We start from the raw sequence: 27,690 nt of genomic DNA, 5'->3' as shown, positions 1-27,690 counted from the left end.
CTGCCACATACCTTCCTATTACTCCTATTCCCGCTCTCATTCATTAATTCACATCTCCCCCATTCTTGCTCCTTTTCCTTTTTCTGTTCCTCTGATTACATCCCCCTGCTGCTTTTTCCATTATTGTTAGCTACATCTCCCCCATCCTATTTCATTGCAAGGTTGCTCACTTGCTGCCATTTTTACTTTTTACTTCCTGTTACTCCCCAAATACTGTTCTTCATATTTGCACACTGTCTCTCTCTCTCATCTCCCTACTGTAGAAGGGCCTCTCCCATTTCTACTGCCCTTCTTCCTGGTCAGGCTGCTGTTAATGTTTCTTGCTACTATTCTTTTTTTTTTTTTTTTAAAGATTTTATTTATTTATTTGTCAGAGAAAGAGAGAGATCAAGAGAGCAAGCACAAGCTGGGAGAACAGCAGGCAGAGGCAGAAGCAGGCACCCTGCTGAGCAGGGAGCCCAATGTGGGACTCCATCCCAGGACCCTGGATCATGACCAGAGCTGAAGGCAGACACCCAGGGACCCCTCTTGCTACTATTCTTAATGTTACCTCTCCACCCATTGAATCACATTGCTGGCTTTGCTTCCCTTCCCCTTCCCTTCCCATTCCTTCCTTTCCCTTCCCTTTTCTTCCTACTACTATGACTCCTTTCATCTCTCCTCCCAGTAAGGGATTTCTTCTCTGACTCTTCCACATTACCATTTTCTCTTACTTCTCCTCCAGTGGATAGGACTTGCTCTGTTACCCTCATTCCTCTTCTTTCCTCTCACATCTCCTCCCTTCTGTGGGTTTCAAAAATACTTGGATCCTTCAACTTTCCTCCCACAAGAGATGGTCCATGTCACCTCCCTGGAATTTGGGAGGCTTGTGACTGCCTCAAGGAAAACAGGCGGTGATGCTCGATGATTTCTGAGGCTAGCCTATGAACGGGGACGAGGCTTCCCCCTTGAGCAGTGGCACACCTGCTCTGGTATACCTTGCTGTGAGCCCTGTAAGAGGTTCCACTGCCCGAAGGTTGCCATGCTGTGAGGAAGCCCAGACCACATGGAGAGGCCATTGGCAGACCCTTGGGGTGACCATCTCTGCAGAGCTCAGCCTTTGAGCCATGGCTCAGGCACCAGACAGTGTGAAGCAACAGATGATTCCAGCCCCAGCCTTTGCATCTTCCCAGCTGAGGCCCCGATATCATGGAGCTGAGACAGCCCCTCTGCCATGCCCAAATTCCTGACCCTTAGAGTTTGTGGCCATAATAAAATGGTTGTTTTATGTCCCTGATGTTTAGAGTGGCCTGATTTGCAACAATGGATAACTGGAACACCCTCCTCTCAATCACGCTGTCCATCCTCCTCGTGCCCCTTCTTACTCTCTCCTGCCACCGCAGCACCTCTTCTGTGCCCTGCCCTTCTCATTGCCCTCCTCTGCCGGCACCTCTTGACCTTGGTGCTGGTATGTTTGCCTCCCTCTCTTCAGCCATCCCCGCCCTGTCATCCTCTGAGCAGCGGGCCGCGAGGCTGTGGAGCTCATCAATCTGGGTGCAGACAGCAGTGATTCACAATTCTGCTGCTGGGGACACTCACTCCCTTGTCAGAATCTCACAGCCATTAAGACAAGTTCTGGAGTCAGCACTCTGCAGACTGGGGCCTGAGTGCAGATCTGCCCCTCCCTTGCCCTAACCCCCGGGCCTACGCCATACTTACTAAAGTGATTAATAATTGAGAATTAATACGGGGCTGGGATATGACCCATCTGAGGGTCTTAGGGGCACAAACAGGGGATAAATATATCCCCTGTCTGTGTGGGCAGCGCTGTCTGTGGGTGCTTGGAGCTGGGCAGATCTCGGTTTAAATCCCAGTTCTGACAATTCCTGGCTGTGTGACCTTGGGAAGACAGTTAACCTCTTTGAACCCCAGTGCCCTCCTTTGTAAAATAGGGCTAATTATACCAACACTGCTGAAGTATTAGGGATCTAAGATCACATAAAAAGCTTACCCTTGGGGTGCCTGGGTGGCTCAGTGGGTTAAAGCCTCTGCCTTCGGTTCAGGTCATGATCTCAGGGTCCTGGGATTGAGCCCTGCATCAGGCTCTCTGCTCGGCGGGGAGCCTGCTTCTCTCTCTCTCACTGCCTGCCTCTCTGCCTACTTGTGATCTCTGTCTGTCAAATAAATTAAAAAAAAAAAAAAGCTTACCCTCTGGGGTGTCTGGGTGGCTCAGTCAGTTAAGCGTCTGCCTTCAGCTCAGGTCATGATCCCAGTGTCCTAGGATAGAGCCCCACATCAGGCTGCCTGCTCAGTGTGGAGTCTCCTTCTCTCTTTCCCTCTGCTCCTCCCCTCTGCTCCTGCTCGCTCTTTCTCTCTCTCTCTCTCTCAAATAAATAAAATCTTAAAAAAAAAAAAAAGGTTACCCTCACCTTACAAAAGGGGTACCTCTGAAGGCCAAAGTTTAGGTGGCTTTACTGATAGGGTCAAGGTGCCTGGGGTTGCACCATTGAACTACCTTTTGGAATATAAGTACCTGACCCCAGCCTTACCGGACTCTGGAAGAATAATATGATGACCTCTGGTTTGCAGGTGGGGAATGTGAGGCTCAAAAAAATGAGCTAAGTTGCCCAAAGACACATAGCTAAAAACTGACAAACCCAGGATTCAAATAGAGGATGTTTGTTTTCCTCCCAACATTCACAAATGGTAGAAGGTGCTCTGCACTGATCACCACATTCATATTTGGCTCTGCTGATGACCATGAAGGCCCTCTCCCTCTCTGAGCTAGATGTGGGAGAGAGGATATCCAGGCAAACAGGCTGACTTGTTTGGTCACAAGGAAACAGCTTTTACTGAGGGATAGATATTTTTTTAAATATTGTTGTGAAACTTTGTTTAAAAATTTAGCTTATTTTTTGGCTACGTAATGCATTTCCAGGGTTCAAAATTTCAAGAGGCACAAAAGAGGATTCAATGAAAAGTGAGTCTCTCCTACCTGCTCTTGGCCATGTGATTCCCATTCTGGAAGGGACCAGTGTTTCCACTAGAGATACTTTTCCACATACTTGAGCAAGTATGAGTATAGAGCCTTCCTTCTTGTTTTCTGCACATGTTATAAATACTGTTCTTCATTTTGTCATCTTTGAAAGAATGTTCTCCTTTTTATGGCAGTGTAGTACTCCTTTGCCTGGATTGCACACCCACCTTCCCCTTCCCCTTCTCCCCATTCCCATACAGGAAGCAAATCTGACTTCTGAGGATAGGACCCTCTTGTGCCCCTTCCCTGGCTGTTCTTTCCAGAATCTCTGAGACCTGGTGAGCTCAAGGCTGCCAGGTAGACGGAGGGCAACTGTAATTGTGTCCAGCAGACAGAGCCTGCACACAGACCCACCTTCCTGTTGGCCTCAGCCTTTGCTCTGAATCCAGGGACAGGCCCCGCCCTCCCCGGGTCTCCCCTGTCTCCTCTGCAAGATGCCACCCAAAGGCCTCCCTTCCAGGGCAGGGGTGAGGCCTTCTGTGGAGCGTCTCACCGGTCTGACGCCAAGGTGCACTCAGTGACTCATTGATTCATTGGTTCATTCATTTATTCCCTTAGTCACTTATTTACATATTCCTTCACCCATTTATTCGGTCATTAATTTTCTCATTCATCAATGCACTAACTCATTCATTCATTCAGGCACTCATTTTCTTGCTCATCTATACACCCGATTCTTCGCTCATCCACGCACTTTTCCATTTATTTAACGCATTCATTGTTTCACTCATTTATTCATCGACTAATTGGAGGTGATTAGCGTTGTTAGGCTGTGACTTGGAGAGCGCAGGGGTGGGGAGCCTGGAAATGCTGGCGGTGGGACCCGTGGGAGGGGAGCGGCGGGGGCGAGAGCGCTCGCGCCCCGCCGGGTCCCCCTCCAGCCTGGTTCTCCGCTCCCGCCTCCGCCCCCCGCCCGTCGCCCGCCGCCCCGCCCCCCAGCGCCGGGGAAAGCGCGCGCTCTCGGGGAGTGTCGCTGCTCAGCCGCGGGCTCGCGAGCCGAGCGGAGCGCCTGGCGGCCGCCTGGACACCCCCCGACCCTCGGCGGCCGCCCATGCCCGCCGCGCCCCGGGCCCGCGGCCCTCCCCAGCGCTGCGCTGCGCCGCCCGGCCCGGCGGGGGCGGGGCCGGGGCCGGGGCCGGGGCCGGGCTGGCGAGGCCGGGCCGGGCCGCAGGGCGGCCGCGGGGATGCGGGGCTGGCGAAGGAACCTTGCGCTCTGCCTGCAGCGGCTGCCGGACGAAGGTAGGACGCGGCCGCTGCCCAGGCCGGTGAGCACCGGCGCGGCGCGGGGCACAGAGGGCGGGCCGAGCGCCAAGCTGGCCGGGGGCGGAGGGGCGCCGGCTGAGGGTCTCCGCAGGAGGCGAAGGGCGGGCGGCCCCGTTCGAGGCGCGGAGCTTGCGGGGTCACCGCAGGACACGCGGTGCGGAGCGGAGCCCGGCCGGGGAAACCTGCGGGGGCGCTCCGCAGGGCGCGCGGAGGTGGGACCCGGGGCAGGGCGGCCGCTAGAGGCTGGAGCGCAGACTCTGAACCCTCGAGGGCGCAGCCCCGGACCCACTCGCCGAGTCCGGTACCCGGAGCGAGCCCTGGCCGGCGCGGCCACCACGTGCCTCCCTGCTCTCGGCGAGTTTGCCGGGGTCGGAATGTGCGGGGTGCTCTCGGCGGGGGACACTTCGGATCCCATCGCTGCAGTCGCCGGGACCCAACTTTCCTTCACACGCCCGGCAGGACCCCCGCGCCGACCCCATGGTCTGCAGTTCGTCAAAGTTGCAGAGAGGCGGGAGGCGGGAAGGGGTGCGGGGGTTGGGGGTAGATCTGGCCGCACTGACCACGACCCGGGCCCCGGCCCCGGCCTGGCCCTGCCGCAGCGTGCGGCGCAGCCCGCTCCGCCGGGGCGCCTCCGGGGCTGCTCCAACCCTGTACCTGTTGTCGGAACCGCGGTGGTGGAGGGAGGAGGAAGGACCCGCGCCCAGGCCCTGGCACTACTGAGGAAAGTTCGGATTCGGTGCTAGTTAGGAATTGCTAGTACTGTGAGTCAGGGTTAGAGTGAGGTGGGAACGGCAGCCGCCCACCCTCTGCTCACTTAGGGGGGCATAATGGCGGATCTGTTGGCACCCTGGAGCACATCTGCTCCCGTGTTTAACCTTCACAGCCACCCCCTCAGGAGGGCGCTGTCATTCTTTCCACTTTACAGGTGAGGACACTGAGCCTCAGAGGGACGGAGCCTCCTGCCCAAGGTCACACGGCCAGTAGGTGGTGAAGCTGGGATATGAACCTAGGTCTTTGTTACCATCAAGATTTTGGTGGTGTCCGACACCCCCCCCCCCCAATCGCTTTCTGTCTGCCCCCTAAGTTGGGCCCTGCTCAGTTCATAGGGATCCATTTCCAGCCCAGGCCAGAAGCTCCTGTGTGGGGCCTGGGGGAGGGGAAGAGGAGGGTGACAGCGAGAACTCCCCGCTCCTCCTGCCCTGTCCACAGGGTTAAGTCAGGTCTGTAACCTCTACTCCACGTGGCCCTAGGTTCAGAGGACCTGAAAGAAGAGCCGGTGGAGTCTTGTTTAGACCCTCCTCAGGCCTTAGCTGGTGCCCCAAGACCCTGGCAGGCTGCTAGCTCTGCCCAGCAGAGGGGCAGACCTTCCTCTCCTCCTCCAACCTGAGTGGGTACTGATGGGACAGCTGTAGGGCACAGAGGGTGCCCGGGTTTCCTTCCCTGGGGCTGAGGGAGGAGGAAGATGGAAGAGGCTACCTTGCAAAGCCAAGTGCCCATGACCCAAGTTTAGTCTGAGCTTGGCCCGTCAGAAAACCACAGGCATGCTCTGTGATCTTGGACAAGTCATTCTTTCTCTCTGTATCTGTAAGGGGAGAGCCTAACACTTGTCCTGTGGGGTTCCTAACACTTGTCCTAGGGGGATGAAACGAGGTCTTGGGCCTGGCCTCGCTCATAGCCCAGAGTAGGCTCTGAAGTGGGAGCTGTGATGTCCTGGGACAGAGGATGTTCCTTTTTTGCTCCTGGTTCACACTCCCCACCCCTACCACATGTGTATATGTTGTGTGTGTGTGGGGGGTGAGGCATGTGGGTGAGGCATGTGGGTGGTATGTGTGTGTGAGGGAGGTGGGTGTCATGTTTAAGATGCATTCGGGTATCCATGAGGCTCACATATGACATGTATGAGGCATGTGGGTCTTGGGTTATCTACAATCATTTTGCCTGTTGCTGGCCACATCTTATGAGAGGAGGCTACTTCTCTCTTGGTCAGTGCCAGAAGGTACCCAGCATTTGACTTTTCCTTGGAAAATCTTACTTGAGATTGATCCTTGAGCTCAGCACTAAATCAAAGGGTGGCTGGTGCACCCACCCGCACTGGCAGGAAATTACTATTTTAAAAAGACAAAATCCCTGGCTTTCTCTGGGCCACAGGAACACTGGTTCCTGTGGGCTGGATCTCAAATGAGAAGCTTTGATATGTGTGTCCAGCTTGATAAGAGGCTCATGGTGGGAGGTCAGTGAAGCCTAAGAGCGACAGAGAGAGAGACTCAGAGACAGGGATACGGACCTGGTATCCTCAGCGAAGAGTCAGCTGGAGGGACATTTCGGATAAAAGCAGCTTACCTGCTTATTCTGTGGTATCATTTAAGGCCCTGGGGAAAGAAGACCAGACTCATATCCTGGACTTAGGCCTCTCCACTTGCCAGCTCTGTGACCTTAGGCGTTACTACTTAATTCTTCTGGGCTTCAGTCCCCCCCACCCCCACCCAGTCCATAAAGTGGGAAGCATAACCTTGCAGGGAGGACTTGAGGAATCAGTGTTAACAGATTTTAGTATAAAGCCTAGCACATAGTAGATACTCAAGAAACGCGAATCCTGCTGTTCCTTTCTTGATCTTTACATCTGCTTTAACTTCATATTTGGGGAAATGAGCTGGTGCATTGGTCAGTGGAGTAACTCAGGACTCAGGGTGGATTTCCGGGTTATGAGCAGCCACCTTGAGGATCTCCAAAGCTAGGGTTTGGGGGATCCAATCGGGTTGTGTCTACCATGTGGCTTCTTGAATCCACCATCTGGCCTTCCCCAAGGAGGCTGGCCCCAAGTGTGGTTTTGCTCCCCATTGTGCTCCCTGCACACTTGCACAGCACACGTGTCCGGATCACTCTGAAGTTTTTGGAACCTGAAGTAGTCATGTCCGTTGAAGAGAGACTCAGGCAGCCGCTGGGATTGGGGAACTCTGATTCTAGCTTCATGATGCTTCTGAGTTTGTGTGTGCATGTGTGTGTGTGTGCATGTGCGACTTGTGTTCTAATGACATTCCACCTTGATGTTTGTGGTCCTGTAGACAGTGACACATTTTTTTCCTCTCTTCACTTCAGTAAATGCTTCCAGAGAACTCCCCCGCACCCCCCCCCCCCCGCCAACAACGCCCAGGCTCTTGCTGGTTCCTGTGTGGGATCCAAAAAATGAAAGCCAGTCCTCAGCTTTGAGTTGCCCCCAGTCCCTCAGATAGCAGAAGTTCAAGGTGCCCAGTGCTTGAAGAATGTGAAGTCGAAGGCACCGACAATTCTGAGTGGGCAGGCTGCTCGGAGGAGGGGGCTGTGGCAGCACAGGGCAGGTCAGCTCTCCACTGGCAGATCCTTCCCGTGGTGTGGCCTGATTAATTTTCCTCCTTATGCCAGTCCTTTCTGCTCTCTAATGGACTCTTGGAATGTGAGCCAGGAGGGTTAATAGAAGTCATCTCGTCTTATTAGAGAGATGGGGAAATACAGGAACAGTGAGGAGGAAATCACTTTTTATTCATTCAACAAATATTTATTGGGCCCTGTTCTGGGGGCTGGGGATATGGCCATGAACAAGACAAAGACCGTGCTGTAACAGACTTCACATTCTAGGAAGGGGAGTCAGAGGACAAGGAAATATAAATAGGAATGGGACAGTTCTAGAGTCTCAGGTGAGATGAGATGAGACGAGACAGAAGAGCAAAGGGCAGTGTTGTGGAGAGTCCTGGGGAGGGGACTTCTCTAGATAGGGTTGCCAAGGGTGGTCAGGGAAAGCCTCTCTGAAAGGTGACTTTTTTGCTGAGACTAAGAGGAGGAAGGTGCAGGCGTGCCAAGAGCAGAAGGCAGAACTAGTAGGCGAGGGAACGGCAAATACCAGAAAAAGCCCTGGTCTGCAGGGCGTAGTATAGAGAGGACCAATCTGACCCGTTGGAGGAAGAGCAAAGAGTGAGGGAGAGGGAGAGTGATGAGCAGTGAGGCTAGGGGCAGATCATGAAAGGCCAGATCTCTGTAGGGGAAGGAGCGTGGATTTTATTCTGTGTTGGGGGCCTTTGGAATTCTTGACCAAGGACTTAGGCTGGCTCTGAAGAAGAGCAAGGTTTTGACTGATGGAGATGGCAGTGGGGAGAGGCACGCCAGGCAGAGGAATGGCATGAGTAAAGGAGCGGAGGTGGGAAAGCTGTAGGGGCTGAGGCTGCCAGACAGGCAGGGACCAAAGGCATTGAATGCCGCTCTGGGGAGCTGTCTAGGGTTCTGACAGACACATCTGGTGTCCCTGCAATTATGGACTTGTGCGTGCGTGCGTGTGTGTATGTGTGTGTGTGTGTGTGTCCGTGGTACCCAGCTAGCTGATGTGTCCCTGTGCCGGTTACCTAGGAGACAACGGGAAGACGATGGGGCAAGATCTGATTGGCTACTCACTCCCGCTGCTCGTCTCTCAGTCAGAACTGCAGGCAGAGGTTACAAATGGTCCATGCGGGCATGCCAAGTGCTGGAAGGGGAGCTTGTGAATGTTTGTTGCCCTGAGTACTGTGTGTGTGTGTGTGTGTGTGTGTGTGAGTGTGCGCGTGCGCGCGTGTGTGTGTTTGCTTGCCAGTGCATGTGTGTGCCCGTTTTGAACAAAGCGGTGGCATCTGGAGCTAATGGACTTCCTGCTGTGAAACATCTGCTCATTGCCATAAATCAGGTAGTGAGGGCCCGGATAAATTTAAGAAGAACCAGCCAGACTTGGGAAAGTCTCTTTTGTTTGGTTTTAATAACTGCAATGTCAACCTTGGAGCCAATTGCTGTTTCCCTATATCTCTAAAAATGCAAATAAAGCTTTGAGTGGCGGAAGTTTGTCCCGTGACATGGGCTGTGATGTCGGTTGGCAGAGTCGCCTCCCCTACCCCAGTCCAGAAGGTTGGTAGAAGCCTGTAGGTCTGTTTTTCCCTCCCCTTTCCTTCTTTAGAGCAATAATGCCCTCCTTTTCTTCTACTCTGTGGGTAAAGAGACAAGGAATCGACTTGTCGATTTTGCTTAGGAAGGGGACAAACAAGGAAAACCCACCAAAGTGTTTCCTTTGCAGTTGACTTTCTAAAGCAGCAGCCCAGGTTGGCTTGGGAAAAAAACAAAACATGGCGGCAACAACAACAACAACAACCAGCTTCAGGGTTGTAGAAGCTTGTGCATTCTTAGTCTCTCTCCCCCAACTCCTGCCTCCCACTGTGTGGGGCTTGGCCGATGAGGCAGCTGGTGAAGAAGGAAATTCTTCCATGTTCCATGTATGAAACAAATTGCCTTCCTATTGGAGACAAATCAAACCATGTCTTCCATTCATTGTCTCTATTTCCTCTGTCTCTCTCACCACTGGTCAGAGGTATTTTATCTGAAACATGTATCGGGGGTAGTTGCCATTTGTTTATTCGTTTCTCATGTGCTCCATTGCTTACAGGAGGGGGTCTTACACTTCCATGCCCAAAGGGGCAAGGCAAGTAACCCAAAGGATGAGTGAAGAAGGCCCCAGGTCCTTTGCCCTTGCTGTTCCTTCTGCTGGACTGATCTTGCCTGTGCACGACTCACTCACTTCATGTAGATGTATGCAATGGTCTCCTCCTCAGAGAGGCCTTCCCTGACCCTCCCATCTAAAATGGCAGCTTTTTAGCCCCATAACTTTCTTTTCCTTTCTAGCATTTTGCACTGCCTGGCCTTATGTTCTATCCTTGTGTGTTGCCCTTCTCTCTCACTACTGTGCAAGTGCCATGAGGGCTGTGGCTGTGTCTTTCTTATTCTCCATTTTATCCCCAGTAACAAGTACATTGCCTAACACATAGTAGTTGCTCAGTAAATATTTATGGATGAAGGGAGTGAAATGAGTCTGGGGGACAGAGAATGTAGACTTTATAGGAGCTCTGGCTCAGCATCCCAGATCTGATTTTTCTAGAGAAGCTAAAAACCCAGAGTTTTACATGCTACCTCCCAACTCCAGAATGTTAAACACCGATCCAAACAAAGATCCCAAGGGTCAAGCAGTGTTTCTTTTGGAGTTGGAGGCCTCTGGTATTCAAGGCCCTTTGCCATCTGGTTGTAATAACCTTTCTTCCCTCCTTAGTCAGACCTTGTTCTGCCCCACCTCTGAGCCTTTGCTCAGGGTGCCACTCTGCCTGGAGTGCCTCTCCTCCACCCTCCCCTCCATCTGGCAAAGTATTGTTTCTTCTTGTTCCAACCCCAGGCCAGGCCAAGGGCCAGCTTCCTGTTGTCCCCCTCCCCTCAACATGGCAGATTTAGGATCTCCCACCATGTTTCTGTCCTGGCCCCTTCCCTTCTGGAGCATAACTATGTCCACTCATCTGTCTCCTCTGCTACACACAGAGCTCCAAGGGCAAGAGCCCTCTCTAGGCCATCTGTCGGTCGGCAACACCCAGCTTATGGGCCAGAATACAGTAGGTGCCCACTAAGTGAGTGGTGCATGACATTGAGAAAGGAAGGGGAAGGAAGAACACAACTTTCTGAGCATCTCCTGTGAACGGGGCCCTGGGCTGACCGTGTTCACATCCTTCGCTCACAGTGGCCTAGTGACGAGGATGTTGGGGCTCAGAGGGCTGTGACTTGGCCTGAGATCTTGGTGTGCACAGGGTTCCCCATGGAGTGGAACAGCATCTCCCTGCCTACTGGGCAGTCCCCACTTCATTCCATTCTTTTTTTCTTAAAGATTTTATTTATTTATTCGAGGGAGAGAGAAAGGCTGAGCAGGGAGTCTGTGACATGGACTCCAGGACCCTGAGATCACGACCTGAGCTGAAGGCAGATGCTTAGCCGACTGAGCCACCCAGGAGCCCTCATTCTCTTCTCTAAACAAACCTCTATGCTTTGCCCTTCTGAGCTTCACTTTTCTTCTCTGTAAAATGAGAATATTACCATTCTCCAGGAGAGCTGTCATGAGGCTCCAGAGATGACAGATGGGGAAGGGCTTTGCCAGCTGTGCAGTAGGGTGTGCTTGTGGGACGGCGACTGGCATGGTGAGGGCAGTGCCTAGTTACTCACTGAGCAGGACCATGCCTCGGAGGTGTGTTCAAGCATTCTGAGGAAATATTTATACTTTTCATTCATTCCTTCATCCTTCAATTTTATTATTAAGCCCCATACTACATGCTAGCTACTTCTCTTATACCCTTTCAGTTTATATTCCCGGAAACCTGACCTGCATGTAGGTCTTGTTATCTCCATTTCACAGTTGGGAACCTGACGCACAGAGAGGTTAAGTCATCTGCCCAAGGATGCACTCCTAGGAAGTGGCAAAGCAGGATTTTTTTACCCCAGGAGTGCCTTTCTCCCAAACTAGGATTCCTTCTGTGACGCTTGGGTGCTTCCTTTGGAATTCTGGTTCCAGGAGTCATAGGCAATGGGGCACTCAGGGAAGGGGCGTGGAATTCTGCCGGGGGTTGGGGAATTGGTGCTGACCTCTGACCTGAGTTTAAAAGAGCAAGAGTGAGTGGCCAGGAAGAGAAGGGCACTTAAGGCCAAGAGATCAGTGTGTGCAAAAGCACAGAGTCGGGAAGAACCTGGTGGGGACACAGTTGTACAGTGTGGCTGGCATGTCGGCTGCATGCTCTCTGTGTGTGTGGGGGGGGAGGTGATGGGCATGATTCAGGCTGCAGACAGATTGTGAGGGTAGAGATGGCCACACCCTGGTCACACATGGGTCTTGCTTGACCCTGACAGTGGCGTAAAGAAATTGGTTGTCATTAAATTTTGAGTGTCTGTGTGTGGGGCGGTGTTGGGGGGGGTGGGATTTGATATTAAAAAAATGAAAAGATCTGCAGCTTTCTTCAGAGGATCTGGTAACCCTGGACTTGTATTTCTGCTGTCGCCTGCGGGCTAGGGGTATGCTTGCCACTCTCCCTGTCTGGCCACTGATGCCTTCACTTACTTGCTCAGCCTTAGTGGTGTTTGTGTTTATGGCCTTGAACTCAGCCCATAAAGGAGTTTGAACTTCGTCCTCTTTAGGAAGCTGAAGCGTTTTTTAAGCAGGAGGGGGATGTGTTCCCGAAGCTACTGCTGGTTGTTAGGGCATGGAAGGCAAGGTGAGTCAGGGAGACCCCCAAAGTGACCAGATTAGGAGCATCTGCTCCATACTGTGGGGTAGGTACCTTATTCACACTTGTCTCCACTCCCCCTAACAACCCTGCAAGGTTGGGTTATCAGCCTTATCAGAGGAACTTGAAACCATAAAAGTAGATACTATGAAAGAAAGGATTGAAAAATTGAACTACATAAAAATGTAGAAGTTATATATGACCAAAGGCACTGTTCATAAGATTCCAAGACAAGCCACAGATCAGGAGGGAAAGTATTTACAGCATACATCACAGGTAAAGATTAATATCGAGTGTATATATCAGGATCTCCTGCAAGTCAATAAGAAAAGATAACACAGTCTAGGAGGAATGTCATGGATTCAAGCAGGAAGTTTCTAGAAGATACACAAATGGCCAGAAAGTGAATGGAAAGACAGCCAACCTCGACATTTTAGGGGATTATTCTGTTAGCACGAGGAAAATCCTCAGAGAAACAACAGCACAGTATCCATTTTAAGAGGAAGTTAAAAAATCCATAGCGTCTAGTGTTGGTGAGATCACGGGGGATGGAGAAGCTGACCTTCAGGAAGGGGAGGCGAGTAGGAGGACAGTTTGACAAATTATCTGGCAATTTGAAAAGCACTTACACCCTTTGACCCAGCTATTCCTTTTCTAAGTGTGATGAGTATTTTCTAGTCTAGAGGAAAAAATCTAGCACAGATGCATAAAGCATCATGGACAGGGACATTTGCTGTGGTGGTCATGGAGGGGGGAAAAGGAAATAAAACCAACTGTCCATCAGGGGCCGTCTGGCATGAGGACTCAGGGGTCACGTGGCTCAGATGAAGAACTTATGACCACATCAGTGGTCTTTCTCAAACCTCTGCTCCCGTTTGCTGAGCCCCCACCCCTTCGGCCAAAGGGAACTCGGTCACCTGTTCCTAGCACTTTGCCTACATACCCTTTTCCTTCTTTTTGCACAAATAGCGGCATACCATCACATACTTCTGCACCTTGCTCTTTTATCATGAGATCTGCTGTCCCTAACGAGGAGGGATTAAAACATTTGTACTTTTTTTTTTTTAGATTTTATTTATTTATTTATTTGACAGACAGAGATCACAAGTAGGCAGAGAAGCAGGCAGAGAGTGGGGGAAGCAGGCTCCCTGCAGAGCAGAAAGCCCGATGTGGGGCTCGAACCCAGGATCCCGGGATCATGACCTGAGCCGAAGGCAGAGGCTTTAACTCACTGAGCCACCCAGGTGCCCCCAAAACATTTGTACTTTTTGAAGAGGAACTTAAGGCCCCAAGACCCCGGGGTTGAGAAACAAACGGTTCTCGGCACCCGGTGCCACCGAGCTCTCCAAAATGGCTGTTCAGATTGGTACTGCCCTTTGGGATTCGTGTAATTTTGCAAAAGAGGAAAACAAAATTTGAGGTGGGTTGGCTTTTTCAAGGTCCCAGGGCTAGATGGTGGCTTTCGTTTGGCCTGTGGCCTGCTGCTCCACAGAGGGGAGACTGCAAGCCCAGAGCAGAGGGACATAGGTGGCAGAATGGATGTGGCAGTGGACAGATGTGGAAGCCTGGGCCTCAATGGCACTCAGAGTTTCCTGACTGGGCTTCTGCCTGGCCTGGGGGGTTATGCTGGTGTCCTTCCCTGAGCTAGGGAGTTGGCAGGGGTGGATTGTAGGGGGCTGAGTGTGAGAGATCTGCTGAGAGGTGTCTGTGCTGGAGACCCCTGGATGGATAGCCCTGGGAGCTGGCACCCCAGCTGGGGAACCCATATAGGGGTGCCCTTCGAACAACCATTTTTCAACTGTATGAACAAAATGCTTCCCCTCTCTAGTCCAGCAAGGATAATTTATCCTAGGGTGAAAGATGAATTCTCCCAGGAAGCTTCACTGTCAGAAACCCGGGGGCCTCAAATTTACTGCTTGCCTTTTGTGCTGATGGAACTGGGCCTCAAGATTTATGTGTGGGGGTTCATGGGCAACTGGCTGTGGTTGGCAGGAGTCCTAGGGGACAAGCAGGGTGGGGACAGCTGTATTTTATAGTGAGGCTTGGCCCTGGGAGGGTATAAATCACTGGCCTCCCAGCCTCCTGGGAGAGGCTGCCTCCCTCATGTGGGTGGGAAGGGGCTCTGGGGGCTAATGCCTAAGGACAGCAGAGAGAAGCCTCCCTGAGCAGTCACTTGGTCCAATTCCCTCGGATTCTAGGTGGGGAAACTGTGTCCAGAGAGAGGGAGAGCGCAGGTCCGTCCCACGGGAGGTCAGGGTTCCTCAGACCCAAGGGGTCAGACTCTGGTTTGAGTGGTTTTCCTTTGGCTGTTTTGTTTCTTGAGGAGCTAAACCAGCCCGGACCACAGACATCCCTCAGAAACTTTTGACTAAGTGCTGGCCGTTTGTGGACAGTATATGCTAACAGAGACCTCAAGAGTTTCTGCCATCCAGGAGCTCACAGACTCAGCTGGTGGTCTCCAGAGTGGGCTGGGGGTTCCTCACCCAGGATGGTCTCTTGGAGAAAGAGATGGAAAAAAATAGTAAGAGCTTCAGTTTACATTTGTTTTCTAACACATTTTAGTTTTTTTCTAGTTTTGTCTGTGTTTATAATGTGAGTGATACATAGACATGGTAACACATGGGTAAGTCATAAATAATGTGTATTTTATTGCAGAAGAACGCACAGGCATTTTGATACACATAGGGTACGAGATCAAAAGGGTTTGAGGACCAGTCCCTGCCCACCTGTTGAGCTAAAGTAGTTGGAAGGACCCTGCCCGGGGTGGGATCTCCCTTATTTGGAGGTCAGAAGGCAGCATTTACTGAGCATCTACTAAGTGCTGGGCACAGGTGCACCCTTTTCTATCGAGACTTGGGTTCTACAACAACATTGGGGTGGTTGATGCCATCTGACAGTCTGGGAGACCTAGGCCCAGAGAGAAGAGCTTTGCCCCACTTAATGCCTGAGCTAGGACTCATTTCTCAGCCCTCCTGTTGACCAGTTTCAGGGTTCATCCTTCTTCTGTCTCCAGTTAAAAGAGATAACACTTATAAAATGTTCACTGGGTGTTTAAACTAGTTTAAATAATTAAACACAGCAATATCAGTTAAAAAACAATTTTGCAAAGCCCCTCCTTCTCCATACAGCACTAATATGTACACATTTCTCTCGCTTCTTGCTGTCATTAAAAAGAGTATCTTTTTTTTTTAAGGTTTTATTTTATTTATTTGAGAAAGAAAGAGAGCTAGCCCAAGCAGGGGGAGGGGCAGAGGGAAAGGGAGAGAGACTCTCGAGTACACTCCATGCCTAGCGTAGAGCCTGATAGGGGGCTAGATCTCACTGCCCCGAAATCATGACCTGAGCTGAAATCAAGAGTCAGACACCTAACCAACTGAGCCACCCAGGCACACACCGAGAGTATCCTTTTATAGTAAGTTATTTTCTCTCTGATTAAATATGCAGTTATTATTAAATGTAGGCTATTTTGGAAAGAAAAACCAAGAAGAAAATGAAAATCATCCTCCATCAGCCCACTGTCCAGGGACAACTTGGGTATATTTCCTTCCAGTCTTTTTTCCCACTATTTTTGTTGAGATCATCTGACATACACCATTTTACGGTTGTTTGTTTGTATTTTGCTTTGCTTAGTTTTCTAGGATCAGTTGCAGAATGTCCCCTGGGATGTCTGTACCAGGCAGTTTATTCACCTGCTGCCCATGGCTGGGTAGCCTGGTTGTTTCCACTGTTTTATCAGTGAGGCTGCGGTAAGACTCAGCTCTCCTGTGGTTGTCATCAGCCTTGATGTAATTCTGCGTGGGCTTTTCCCCCCCTGCAGATCTTGTTTCTTACACTTGTCATTTTTAATGGCTGTGTAGGCTCCTGGAGTGTTGCTGTTCCTTACGTTCCAGGCCATTTCTCCCTTTCCATATCCCACCAGGCTTCCCCACTCCCTCTGGGAATCCACCTCCTCCCCTAACCCCTCTCCCCCAGCACTTTCCATGGAGGGAACCAACTTCTGGTGGGGAGGGGAGGGCTGTCATCCTCTTGCCCAAACCATAGGCACTTGCTGCCTCCCTCCTGCCCTTGTCTTGGCCCTGCCATTCAGACCCTGTGTAGCGTGATTCCTTCCTTTCTCCTTTCATTCTGTGGTTGTTTAACTATGACCTACCATGTGCCAGCCAGTGTTCTAAGTGTCGGGATACGGTAGTAAATAAGACAGTCTTTGTCTTAATGGAACAGGGGAGAAAGCTGTGAACTTGTAGAGAAATAAATAAGAGATAAATCAGAGTCCCTGGGGAAAAGAGCTACCCCTATGACAAGAAGAGGGACTGAGATGAAAGAGGGTGATGGGTGGTCAGGGAGGGCCTTCTGGAGGAGATAAGCTGTGTTGGGACCAGTTAAGGGAGGAGCTGGGAGAAGAAGATTCCAGGTGGAGGCAACAGTGAGGGCAAAGGCCCTGGGCACGCTCTGCATGTTTGAGGGCTGGAGGCTGGTGTGGCGGCATTGCAGTGGGAGAGCGGAATGGGGTGAGGCCAGCAGGTCTGGCACGTGGAGGGGAGGTGTTTGGGTCTCTTGAGAGTCATGGGAAGCCTTTGCAGTGCCTGGCACACGGTAGGTGCCTGGTTGAACTAGCTGCTCTTACTGCTGCTTCCCCTTATGAAGAAAGTCAAAATTGTTCTAGAATGCCCTGGGAGCTGCTGCCTGGCAACCTGTCTCCTTTCTGGGGCTCCCACCTGTTCCCTCTGACAGCGGCCCTAGGACAGGCTGGCTCCACACATCACCAGTCCCCCACACCACACTCGGCCCCAGATTTGGGGGTCTGATGGGCCCGTGTCTGCTCTGAACTATCCTTCTGTGTGACATGGGCTGATTCTGCCTCCTGGGGCTATTTGGAGGTTTTGCCAGCACCTAGTAGGGGCTTACTAATGTCAGCTCTGAAGATAGAAAATCAGCTTAAAAAATAATATTTTATCTAGAAATCTCTATGATGGGATGCCTGGGTGGCTCAGTTGGTTGAGCAGCTGCCTTCGGCTTGGGTCATGATCCTGGCGTCCTGGGATCGAGTCCCGCATCGGGCTCCTTGCTCGGCAGGGAGCCTGCTTCTCCCTCTGCCTCTGCCTGCCATTCTGTCTGCCTGTGCTTGCTCTCTCTCCCTCTCTCTCTCTGACAAATAAATAAATTAAAAAAAAAATAGAAATCTCTATGATGTTTGTATGGGGGAGTGTGCGAGCACCCTACAGCAGCTCTGGTCCCATAGGCTCCCTGGAGGGAGGTGGCCAGTAGCCCCTCAGGGAAAATCAAAAGCAATTGTGTCGGATTCTGCACTTAATTTAATGAAAAGTCCCTGCAGGGAGGCAGAGGCAGTGAGGCAGGGCTTGTGGGCTTGGGCAGGAGCGATTCCGGGAGATTTATGATGCTTCATAAAAGATTCAGATCTAGGCTGAGCTTGGGAGGTGCAGGGCTCAGTGCTCTGGGCTCCGTCTCCGTGATGTGGGAGACGGATGGTCTGAGGCTTATGAGGGCCATGACTGCTGTGACCCTGGGCAAGTCACAGCCCCTCTCTGGGCTTTGTAGCACCATTTGGCATTCTGGGTTCCTTCTTCCCCCATGGTCCCTGACCCTAGCCCACTGCCTGCCTTCCACCAGACCTGCATTTTACAAGCCTTTCCACACCCGTGAGATCCTCTTCCTCACAGCCTGCACCCTTCCCTGCCCACTGGTTTTTCCATTTTACGGAGGAGAAGACCAAGGCTCTGAGAGTTCCTTGGTGTTCCCAGAGTCACATGGCAGACTGGGGCAGGGGTAGGGTCTGTCTGAGCCCCCTCAGCAGGGGAGTCTGGAGCTTCCATGGTAGGCACGAAGGCCCCTCAGGTTGGGTGGCAATTTGATCCTCCACACAGCCCTGTGTTTTACTTTCTGTTCGTCCTATTGTGTTTTACTTTCCCATCCGACAGAGAAAGGTCAGGAAAGTGAAGGGACCAGCGTGGGTCCTAGGGCAGCTGTCTCCAGAGCTGGGAACGTAGTCACCTCCTGCTCTGGCCTTTCTTCCCTGCACACTGTGGAACTCTTTGGGGCTCCCTGGCTTGAGCTCAGCCTCTCCACTCACTTGCTGTGTGACCCTAGGCAAGTGACCTAATGTCTCTGAGTTTTCTTGTCTTCATCTATAAAACGAGGATGAAAATATGCCCACCTCCTGGGCTTGCTGGGGTCAGGGGGGGGGTGTGGAGATCAGCTATTGGGAAATGGCCTACAGTAGTACCCTGTGTCCATTTTCTCAGAAAAATTGTAATTCCAGGGCTGCTCCAACCCTGGAGAAAATCATTCTGAGAAAGGAGCCCATTTTTTTGCCAGGACCAGGGCTTTGCTGGTATGGCCCCTCCCGAGGTGGCAGAGGAGGGAAGAAACTTAGCATAGGCTGGTGGTTGCAGATGGCAGGGCGCTAATTTATTTACCTCTCCTTAATAAATATGCACAACACATAAATAAAATATTGCCCTTGTACTGTTCCACCTGGATCCAGGCAGGCAGTGACAGTCGGCTGTGTAGCTCTGAAGCAGGCTCTGTGTGTGTGTTGAGTCTGGTGAGCGGGTTCATGAGCTGATGATTCCTTCTTTAACCTAATTTCTTGTCACAGATCCAGCAACACTGAGTTCCCTGTTCTGGAGGTGCTGGGCTTCCCCCTTTAGACCTGCCAGCCAGGCCCTAAGATCTTTGTCTTCCCTTGAAGCTAGGCAAGACTGGACTGGACTGGACTGTCCCAGGAGGTAGTGAGCTCCCCATCAAGGCTGCTGTCAAAAGGGTTCCTGTTCTGTGGGGGTGTTTGGACTTGGGGACTCTCAGGACATCTCTGAAGATGGGTTAACCATGGTGGGGGGCCTCGTTTTTCCGGTTTGTATACTGGCACCTTGGCAAGGGTCCCAGCCTCCACACCATCCCTTCCGCACTCCGTTCTCCCCAGAGCCTCCGACCCGGCTCATCTGGTGGCCAGGGAATCTGGTTCTAAGACAGACTTTCGATTCATGGAACTACCATACCCCCAGAGCTGCAGGAAAACCTAGAGTGGGGCAGGAGGGCAGGGCCAGCCTTCCGTGCAGTGAGAAGCACCAGGTTCCACTCCTGCTCTGCCACGTTTTTGGAGACCGTGGCCAAGTTACCTCACTTCTCTGAGTCTCATCTGAAATGGAAAAGTGTTGATGTTTACCTGTTGGGGTTGTTGTGAGGCTCATTCATTCATTCATTTGACAAATGTTTACTGAGCCACTGCTAGGTGCCAGGCACTGCCTCGGGCCCTGGGGATATAGTATGAACAAGACAGACTAGTACGTTGTCCTGACAGATCTTATATTCTACGTGCGGTTCAGCAAAGCACCATGTCAGCAGGTAGACGTGCGCTCTAACAACGGTCCCATTGGAAGAAAATCAGTGACACAGAGACGGGTCACAGAGATGGTGGAGATGCTTTCTCAGTTGCAGTGCTCAGGGAAGCCTTCTCTGGGGAGGTGACATTTGAGCATGCACTTGAATGAAATGAAGGAGGCAGCTCTGCAAAGAACTGCACAGGCAGAGGGGATGGCACATGCAATGGCCCTGAGATGCAGACAAGTCTGGCATGTTCCGGGAAGGCCAGGACAGCAGGAGGAGTGAGATGAAGCAAGTGACGTATCTGGCACAGGTCTTGGTGTATGGCAAATCCTTGTTGGCTGCTCCGTCATCCTCCTTCCCACTTCCTTCCTGCTTCTTTGCTGTCCCCGGCCTGTGCTTGAATACTCCATGTAATCTAGATGTGAGGGTCAGAGATTCCTATAGCATCCAAGCTGGAAAAGCTTCATGACTTGTCCAAAGATCTCTTTTAGACCCATCCCAGATAAACCTAAGTCTCATGAGTACCCTATGGTCTCTGTGTCCAACCTGTAGCCAGATTTAGCATATATGTCTTATCAGCAAAGGGTTCATATCCTAAATATATAAAGAGCTCCTATAAATCAATAAAAAACCCAGACAACCCAATAGCAAATTGGACAAGAGACTTGAATAGGTGTTATACAAAGGAGATCCCAATGACCAGCAAACATATGAAAAGGTACTCAACAGCATTTCACAAAGGGAAATGGAAATTAAAACCACAGGGAGATACCCACCAGAAGGGCTGACATTAAAAAGACTGACAATACTGAGTGTTCGTGTGGAGGTGGAATAGCAGGACTTTCATGCACTGAGAGTGGGAGTGTAAATGTCACTTTACTAAAGATTCCCTGGAGGGACAAGGAGCAGCTTACATGACACCCCATAGAGCAACATGACGTCACATTCACCCGACCATCCTTTCTTCTCTCTTCCAGCCTGTGCCCTGGCAGCCCTGGTGCTCGGTCCCTTCTCCCACTCTTTCTCCCTCCCCTTCACAGCCTTTCCTCTGTTGCCCTGCTCATCAACTTTGCTTCTAAGCTTGCACACCAGTGTCCAAAACAGAAGCCAGTCCCTTGTTCAAGCCTGCTGCAGGAGGTGGTACCAGGTTTTAAAGTTCAGAAACCCAATCCCAACAGGCCCAAGCCAGGGAGAAACCTTAAATTCTCACATCAACTTCAGGGAGAGTTGAATCCAGGGGCTCAAAGGATGACCTCAGGGCTTGATCTTTCCATTCCTTGCCTCTCTTTCTCTGTTCTGCTGGCTTTGCTCTAGACTCCTGTCATTTTACATTCCCCTTTTTTTTTTTTTTAAAGATTTTATTATTTATTTGCCAGAGAGAGAGAGAAGGAGCACAAGCAGGCAGAGTGTCAGGCGAGGCAGAGAGAGAAGCAGGCTCCCTGCTGAGCAAAGAACCCAATGCATGACTCGATCCCAGCACCCTGGGATCATGACCTGAGCAGAAGGCAGCCAGTTAACTGACTGAGCCACCCAGGCATCCCATCATTTTACATTCTGATGGGGAAAGAATGCACAGAGAGCTCCAACTAAAGTCCAGGGGCTATGTCCCATTGGACAGTATTGGGTCACGTATTCTGTTCCTTAGCCAGTCACTGTGGCTTAGAGGATGGACTGCTCTGATTGACTAAACCTGGCTATACCCACCTCAGAAGCAAGGTCAGCCCCATGAAGTATATGGACCGAGGGTGGAGGAGGGCTTCTCCCCACCCAGAGCAAAATCAGGGTGTTGTTACTGGAAGAAGGACGCCTGGATTTTAGATGGGTAAAAAACCTGATGTCCACAATGGGCACCTCCATTCACTTGGATGAGGAAAGTGGACTCAGAGTTTATCAGTCAGGGTTCTTTAGAGAAACAGAACTAGTAGGAGATCTATATCTTTATGTATCTATCTAGTGAAAGAGATTTTATTTTAAAGAATTGGTTCATGTGATTGTCACACTGGCAGACAGGAATCTGTAGTGCAGCTTAGGTAGGCCAGAAACTCAAGTAGGGTTTCCATTCTGAAGTCTTGAGGCAGAATTCTCTTTCTTCTTGGGGGAACCTCTGTCTTTGCTCTTAAGACCTTCAACTGATCAGATGATGCCCACCCACAACATGGAGAATAATCTGTTTCACCCAAAGTCAACTGATCATTAGTATAAATCATACCTACAAAAATACCTTCACAGCAACTTCTAGAGTGGTATTTGACAAAACAACTGGGTCCCGTAGCCTAACCAACTTGGCAGGTAAAATGAATAATCACAGAGCAACAAAAGTGTGTATTTAAGTATTATAGGATAATATAAAAGTGTGTTTGTCCCCTTCCCAGCTAAGGCTGGGAGAACCACTCAGGGAAGGACAGGAGAGGCCACATGGCCTCAGCACTGGGAGAGGGGAGGAGAACCACTGGGGCCACCAGGACCGGTGTGGTTTTCACTCACTATCATAGAGTGTTGGCTCAGCATCTTCTCTAGGAGGTGGAGCTCAGGGGTGGCCAGAACAAGCCTCTGTCCTGCAAGGTTTCCAGGCTATTGGGTTTGGCACTGGTCTCCCCATCAGTGGGATTCTGGAGAAGTCCGCATTTGATGAGGGCCAATTGCAGCCCAGAGCTGGGAGTTTTGCTGACTTTGAATCAGAGGAATATTCTGGAAGCTGAGACTCTGGAAGAGAAACCACTCCTTTGCCCCAGGTTGCATAGTGGGTTATGGAAGGGGGGAGGCTGAGTTTCCAGTCCCGGTCAGCCTGGCTCCAGAACCATGACATTCTTATGTTCGTGGAGGAAGGAATTCCAATGGAAGGTGCATTGCTGGGCTCTTGTTTTTGGTACCACCCATAGAAATAACCACAATTTTGGTAGCACCCATAGAAATAACCACTTGTAAAGTACTCTCCAGTCTGATAGAGTTCCTGCATGTCCATTGCTGTGTGAGATCTTATCCCAGACCAGCTCTGGGAAGTTTTCAATGCTCTCGGGAGCATTAAACAAACAAACAGCACCCTCCCCCCCGCAGCCCAAAAAACTATCAAGGTATAACTTTTGCACAATAAAATGCGTGCATTTTCAGTGTAGAGTCTGATCTGTTTTTGACAGAGATATACACCCGTGTAACCACTGCCACAAGCCATGTATCATTAGAACATTCCCATCACCCCCCAGAGTTCTCCTGTGCCCTTCTCAAATAGTTCCTGCCACCCTCTGTTCCTGCCAGACCCAGGCAACTACTCATCTGCTTTTTGTCCATTTTTCTTAGATTTGTCTTTTTTGGAGTTTCTTATAAATGGACTCATGCAGCATTTGGTTTTTGTCTCTGCCAAGTTCAGCACATTCAACGTGTTTTAAGATTGATCAGGCTGTTGCCTGTGTCAGCACCTTGTTCTTTTTCCTGCTGAGTGTATCCAGGGAGTGGGTACAGCTCAGTGTCTTTATCTGGTCTCTTGTTCCTGGGCATTTGGGTGGATTCTAGTTGGGGGCCCCTGTGAGTAAAGCTGCTGCGAACACCCACATGCAAGTGTTTACATGAACACATTTCCATTTCTCTGGGATAATTCCCCAGGAGTGGGACACTGCGTTTGCATGCTAAATATATGTTCAACATTTTGTAAGAAACAGGCCCATTTTATGGATAAGGAAAATAAATCGAGAGTCAGGGAAAGCAGCTGGCCTGGGTCACCTAGTACAAAAAACAATCCAGTCCGGAGCTCTTTTACTTCACTATTGACTCACCTAATAAGGAAGAATGGAAGAAACTTCATTCATTCATAAAATTTTATTACTACCTACAAATACCTACCATTTCACTTAATCCTCACAACAGTCCTGTGAGATGAATCACAATATTCTCCCTATTTCTCCAGTGAAAGACTGAGGCTCAAGGAGTTAACCGGATTTGTCCAAGGTCACCAGCATGCAGTGGTGTAGCTGAATCTCGAACCCAGTCATTAGTGCTCTGGGTCTTTGCACCAACTAAAGATGAAGAAAACAAAAAGTCAGGCTCTCCAGCCCAAGGCCAAGGTGGAAATTGCTAATTGATTGCCGCGCTCTCTCCTGCTGACTCAGCCTCAGAGGCTTTTTTAACACCTAGCCTCAAACAAGCAACCACTGGTGATGGACTAGAGACAGCAGGCAAGAGAAGAGCAGTCAAAACCAGCACAGGGTCCAGCCTACCCTGCAGAAGGGCTGCTCCCCAGCCTGAAGGTGAGCCTGAAGAGGGGGTGGGACCCCCCCAAGCTCAGATCCTCTTCACCCCACAGGTCCCGGGGTGAGGATAGGGCCATTGCTCTTTTGCAGGTAGTTAGCGCTGAGAGCGAGAGCGCCATCCTTAGCCAGCCCAGTGGCGTGGGGGCCACAGATGCCATTGGGGCACAGGACCTGTTAGGTGCTTCTCACGTGGAGCCCCAGCCTCACACGCACCCTTGCAAGCTGGCTGTTTTCCCCCAGTTCTCAGATGAGGCAGCTGAGATCTGATGTGGAGAAACTGACAGAGCTAGAACTTGAACCCAGCCTGCCCGGCCCCAGTGCCCACGCTCCCTCTGCCACGTCGGCTGTTCTCCTTTCACTGGGATTTCCCTGGTTCTAGGCTGAGGGCTGGAACTGGTCTAACTGGGGCTTGGGGTGGTGGTAGCTGGTCAGTATCTGTCCAGAGGCACTATCTCCCGGGACACAATCTGACTGACTTTTTTTTTTTGTTTTCCTTATTTTGGTAAAGCTTTCCTGAGTAATGGAATGAGCAAACCCCCCAGCTGAATGTCAAGAAGGGAATTGGCTTCTGGGCCAGGAGGTGGGAACGTCCAGACTTCCATTGGAGAGGAGGCAGGACCCACCAGTTTGGACATTGACCTTTGACTCCTGAGTGGTTGGGAGTTCACGGAGCTCCTTCCTCCCCACCCGTATCTCTCTTTGTCTCTGTCTCTGTGTTTTTCTATCTCTCCCTGTCAGCCTGTCTCTGTATCTCGCTATCTTTTTTTTTTTTTAAGATTTTATTTATCTATTTGAGAGACAGTGAGAGAGAGCATGAGAGGGGAGAAGGTCAGAGGGAGAAGCAGAGTCCCTGTGGAGCTGAGAGCCCGATGTGGGACTCCATCCCAGGACTCCGGGATCATGACCTGAGCTGAAGGCAGTTGCTTAACCAACTGAGCCACCAGGCGCCCTGGATCTCGCTATGTTTAGTCGTCTTTTATTTTTCTGCTCACAAACATGTTTCAATTTTTCATGGATTTCCTAAGAAAGAAACACAAACCATTTGTCTCTGATCCAATCTGTCATGAGCATCGCTGGTAGAAATAATCAACACAAAATAAAACTGACATCGGATAAAACTGTGCACAGTAAGAATAGTTATTGACCTAAAAATTGACAGGAGAAGCAAATCTCCATGCCGACAGAAGCTCTGCGAAAATCTGACTCAAGAGAATTGGGGTTGACAGGAGTCCGGGCTGGAACGGGACATCCCTGGTGGCGGTTGTCCCCAGTTGGTAGCACGTGTGGTGTGCGAAGAAAGTGATTGATCAGTGAACTCTTCATTACAAATTTTAATTAGGAAGGACTTGATCTCAATGAAATCGACCTCAATAAAGCAAAAATGGCCACGGAACAACATGGAAGTGATTTGGCGGTCCTTTGCAGGGAAGCCATCCGTGGTTTAAGTGGGGTCTTTGGGGCACATGCCAGAAAGTGCTTTCTCTCGTTCATCAAAGTCAGTAGAGCTCTTGTGCTTATATTTGAGATGTCCTTGCCATCAACTGGGGAGTCAAAATGGACCTCACAGAATATCGTGGTGCTTGAGGTGCTCCCTAAAAGCTGAGTAACTGAGGGGGTGTTTTTTTTGGTAGTCCTGTATTGCTCGACTCCTCACCCAGGCCGGATAGCATCTTTAAAAGGCCTATCTAATGATACGACTTCCCCCTACCTTCTGTGGCTCCAGGACCAAGTTCATCATCCTCCTGGGTGGCCTGATGCTGCTGGCCCTCTGCTTCTTCCCTCACGGGTCTCCCTTGCGCTCTCTGGGCTCCAGCCACACTGGCTTCCTTTCCTTCCTTGGGGGGAAACAAGCTGAATGAGAGGCAGTGTAGTGCAGTGGGTTCACATCCCATCTCTGCTACTTAGGAGCTGTGTGACCCTGTACAGGTTACTTAACCTCTCTGAAGCTCGGTTTCTTCATCTGTAAAATGGGAATAATAGCACCCGTGTCATCTGAGGATAAACTGAGTTAGTGCTGGAAAACCTGCTATGTGGGAGCCCTCAGGGCTGTTCAGTCTTTGTCCTGCCTCAGGACCCTTGCCCATGCTGCTCTTTTAACCTTGCCTGGTTAACTCCCGCTCATCCTGCAGACCTCTTCCCAAGCATCTTTCCTTCAGGAAAGCCTCTCAGAGCTCCCTGTTATGCAAGTCAGGGGCTGCTGGGGGGTAGCACCCTCAATCCCATGATGACCCGTGGGTTCAAGATACTGTGCCAGCCTGTCCTGGACAATAAGAGATATGACGTCCACACAGCTCCCTGTCTTCTATGGCTTGTCACACACAGGGTGGTCCTGATGGCTCCCCAGTCCCGTTTCCCCCGCCTGGGCTCTGGGGAGACCGAACAGTCTTAGCAGATGCTTGAGCAGATGCCATCTGCCTCCCTGATGACAGACCCTTAATTGCTTCCTCCGATCCTTTTCGTTTTCCTTAAGGGGCTGTCGGCCTGGCCTGGCATCCAGGGTGGGCACAGTGAGCCTCCCTCCCTGCTGCGATGGGAATTCAGGGACCCAGGAACTCCAACTCACCCTCCCTCCCAGTTTCCCTTGAGACGCAGGACCTGCGTCAGTTGGGGGCTGGCTATCTGGGCTCCTTAGTCCAATGTGTGCTAAGCTCCTGTGGCCCCAGAGCCTTGGAAATCAGAATCTCCTGGGAGTGGAAATGGGGGCATGTTTAAGATGCTCATTCCGAGGCCTCAACTGAGCCTGGAGGTTCAACATTGCTGGGAGTGACAGAGACACCCTTTCCCCCCCTTTTATTTAAAATCATTAAATATACATGTGGGTATAACCTGGAGGTATACTATAATGAATGATGAAAAGTGAACACCCTTTAGCTCCCCTGGTTAAGAAATAGAATGTTCCCCTTGGGTTCATCTCAAATTGTGTCCTCTTCCCTCCTCTACCCAGAGGGACCATCTTGACTCCTTGATCCTTCTCTTGGTTGTCTTTATGGTGTTACCACCTTGTATCTATCACTACACAATGAAGTTGGTTTTCATCTGTTCTTGAACTTAATGTAAATGAACTCTTATAGTGTGTACCCTTTTCTGTCCAGCTTTTGTCACTCAATGTCAAGTTTTTGAGTCCCATCCATTGTGTTGTGTGTAGTGACAGTTTATCCTTTTCCACTGCTATGTGGTATTCCATTTCAGGAATATGCCACCATCTTAATTCATCTCTTCTACTGTGGATGGACTTCCAGGTTGTTTCCAATTTTGACTCTTAGGGGGAATGCTGCTGTGGATATTCTGGAACGTATCTTTTGGTAACCATGTGTACTGTTCCTGTTGGGTACATACCTTCAAGTGCAGTTGCTGGACCATAGCATAGACATGTGTTTTTTTTTTTCCTAAGTTTTTTTTTAAACATTTTATTTATTTATTTGACAGACAGAGATCACAAGTAGGCAGAGAGGTAGGCAGAGAGAGAGAAGGAAGCAGTCTCCCTGCCGAGCTGAGAGCCTGATGCGGGGCTCGATTCCAGGACCCTGGGGTCATGACCTGAGCTGAAGGCAGAGGCTTTAACCCACTCAGCCACCCAGGTGCCCCCCCCCCTTTTAAAGATTTTTTTTAAAAGGCTTTATTTATTTATTTGACAGAGAGAAGGAGATCACAAGTAGGCAGAAAAGCAGGCAGAGAGAGAGGGGGAAGCAGGCTCCCCACTGAGCAAAGAGTCTGACCCTGGGCACTTGGGTGGCTTAGTTGTTAGGCGTCTGCC

At 50.7% G+C, this 27,690-nt stretch overlaps 1 protein-coding gene across 1 annotated transcript in view; it reads left to right on the top strand.

The window, feature by feature from the left end:
* The first annotated feature begins 4,157 nt into the window (after positions 1-4,157).
* GRIP2 (glutamate receptor interacting protein 2) overlaps positions 4,158-27,690 on the top strand; it is a 90,933-nt gene continuing 67,400 nt past the window's right edge. Inside the window, exon 1 of the mRNA XM_047743726.1 lies at positions 4,158-4,255. Coding sequence (XP_047599682.1) covers positions 4,201-4,255 — 55 coding nt within the window. The 5' untranslated portion in view covers positions 4,158-4,200. The remainder of the gene's footprint in view (positions 4,256-27,690) is intronic.

The sequence above is a fragment of the Lutra lutra genome, chromosome 1, assembly GCF_902655055.1.
Source record: "Lutra lutra chromosome 1, mLutLut1.2, whole genome shotgun sequence".
NCBI classification, from domain to species: domain Eukaryota; kingdom Metazoa; phylum Chordata; class Mammalia; order Carnivora; family Mustelidae; genus Lutra; species Lutra lutra.
The sequence above is the reverse complement of the archived record's forward strand: the minus strand, read 5'-3'. Positions and strand labels throughout refer to the sequence as shown.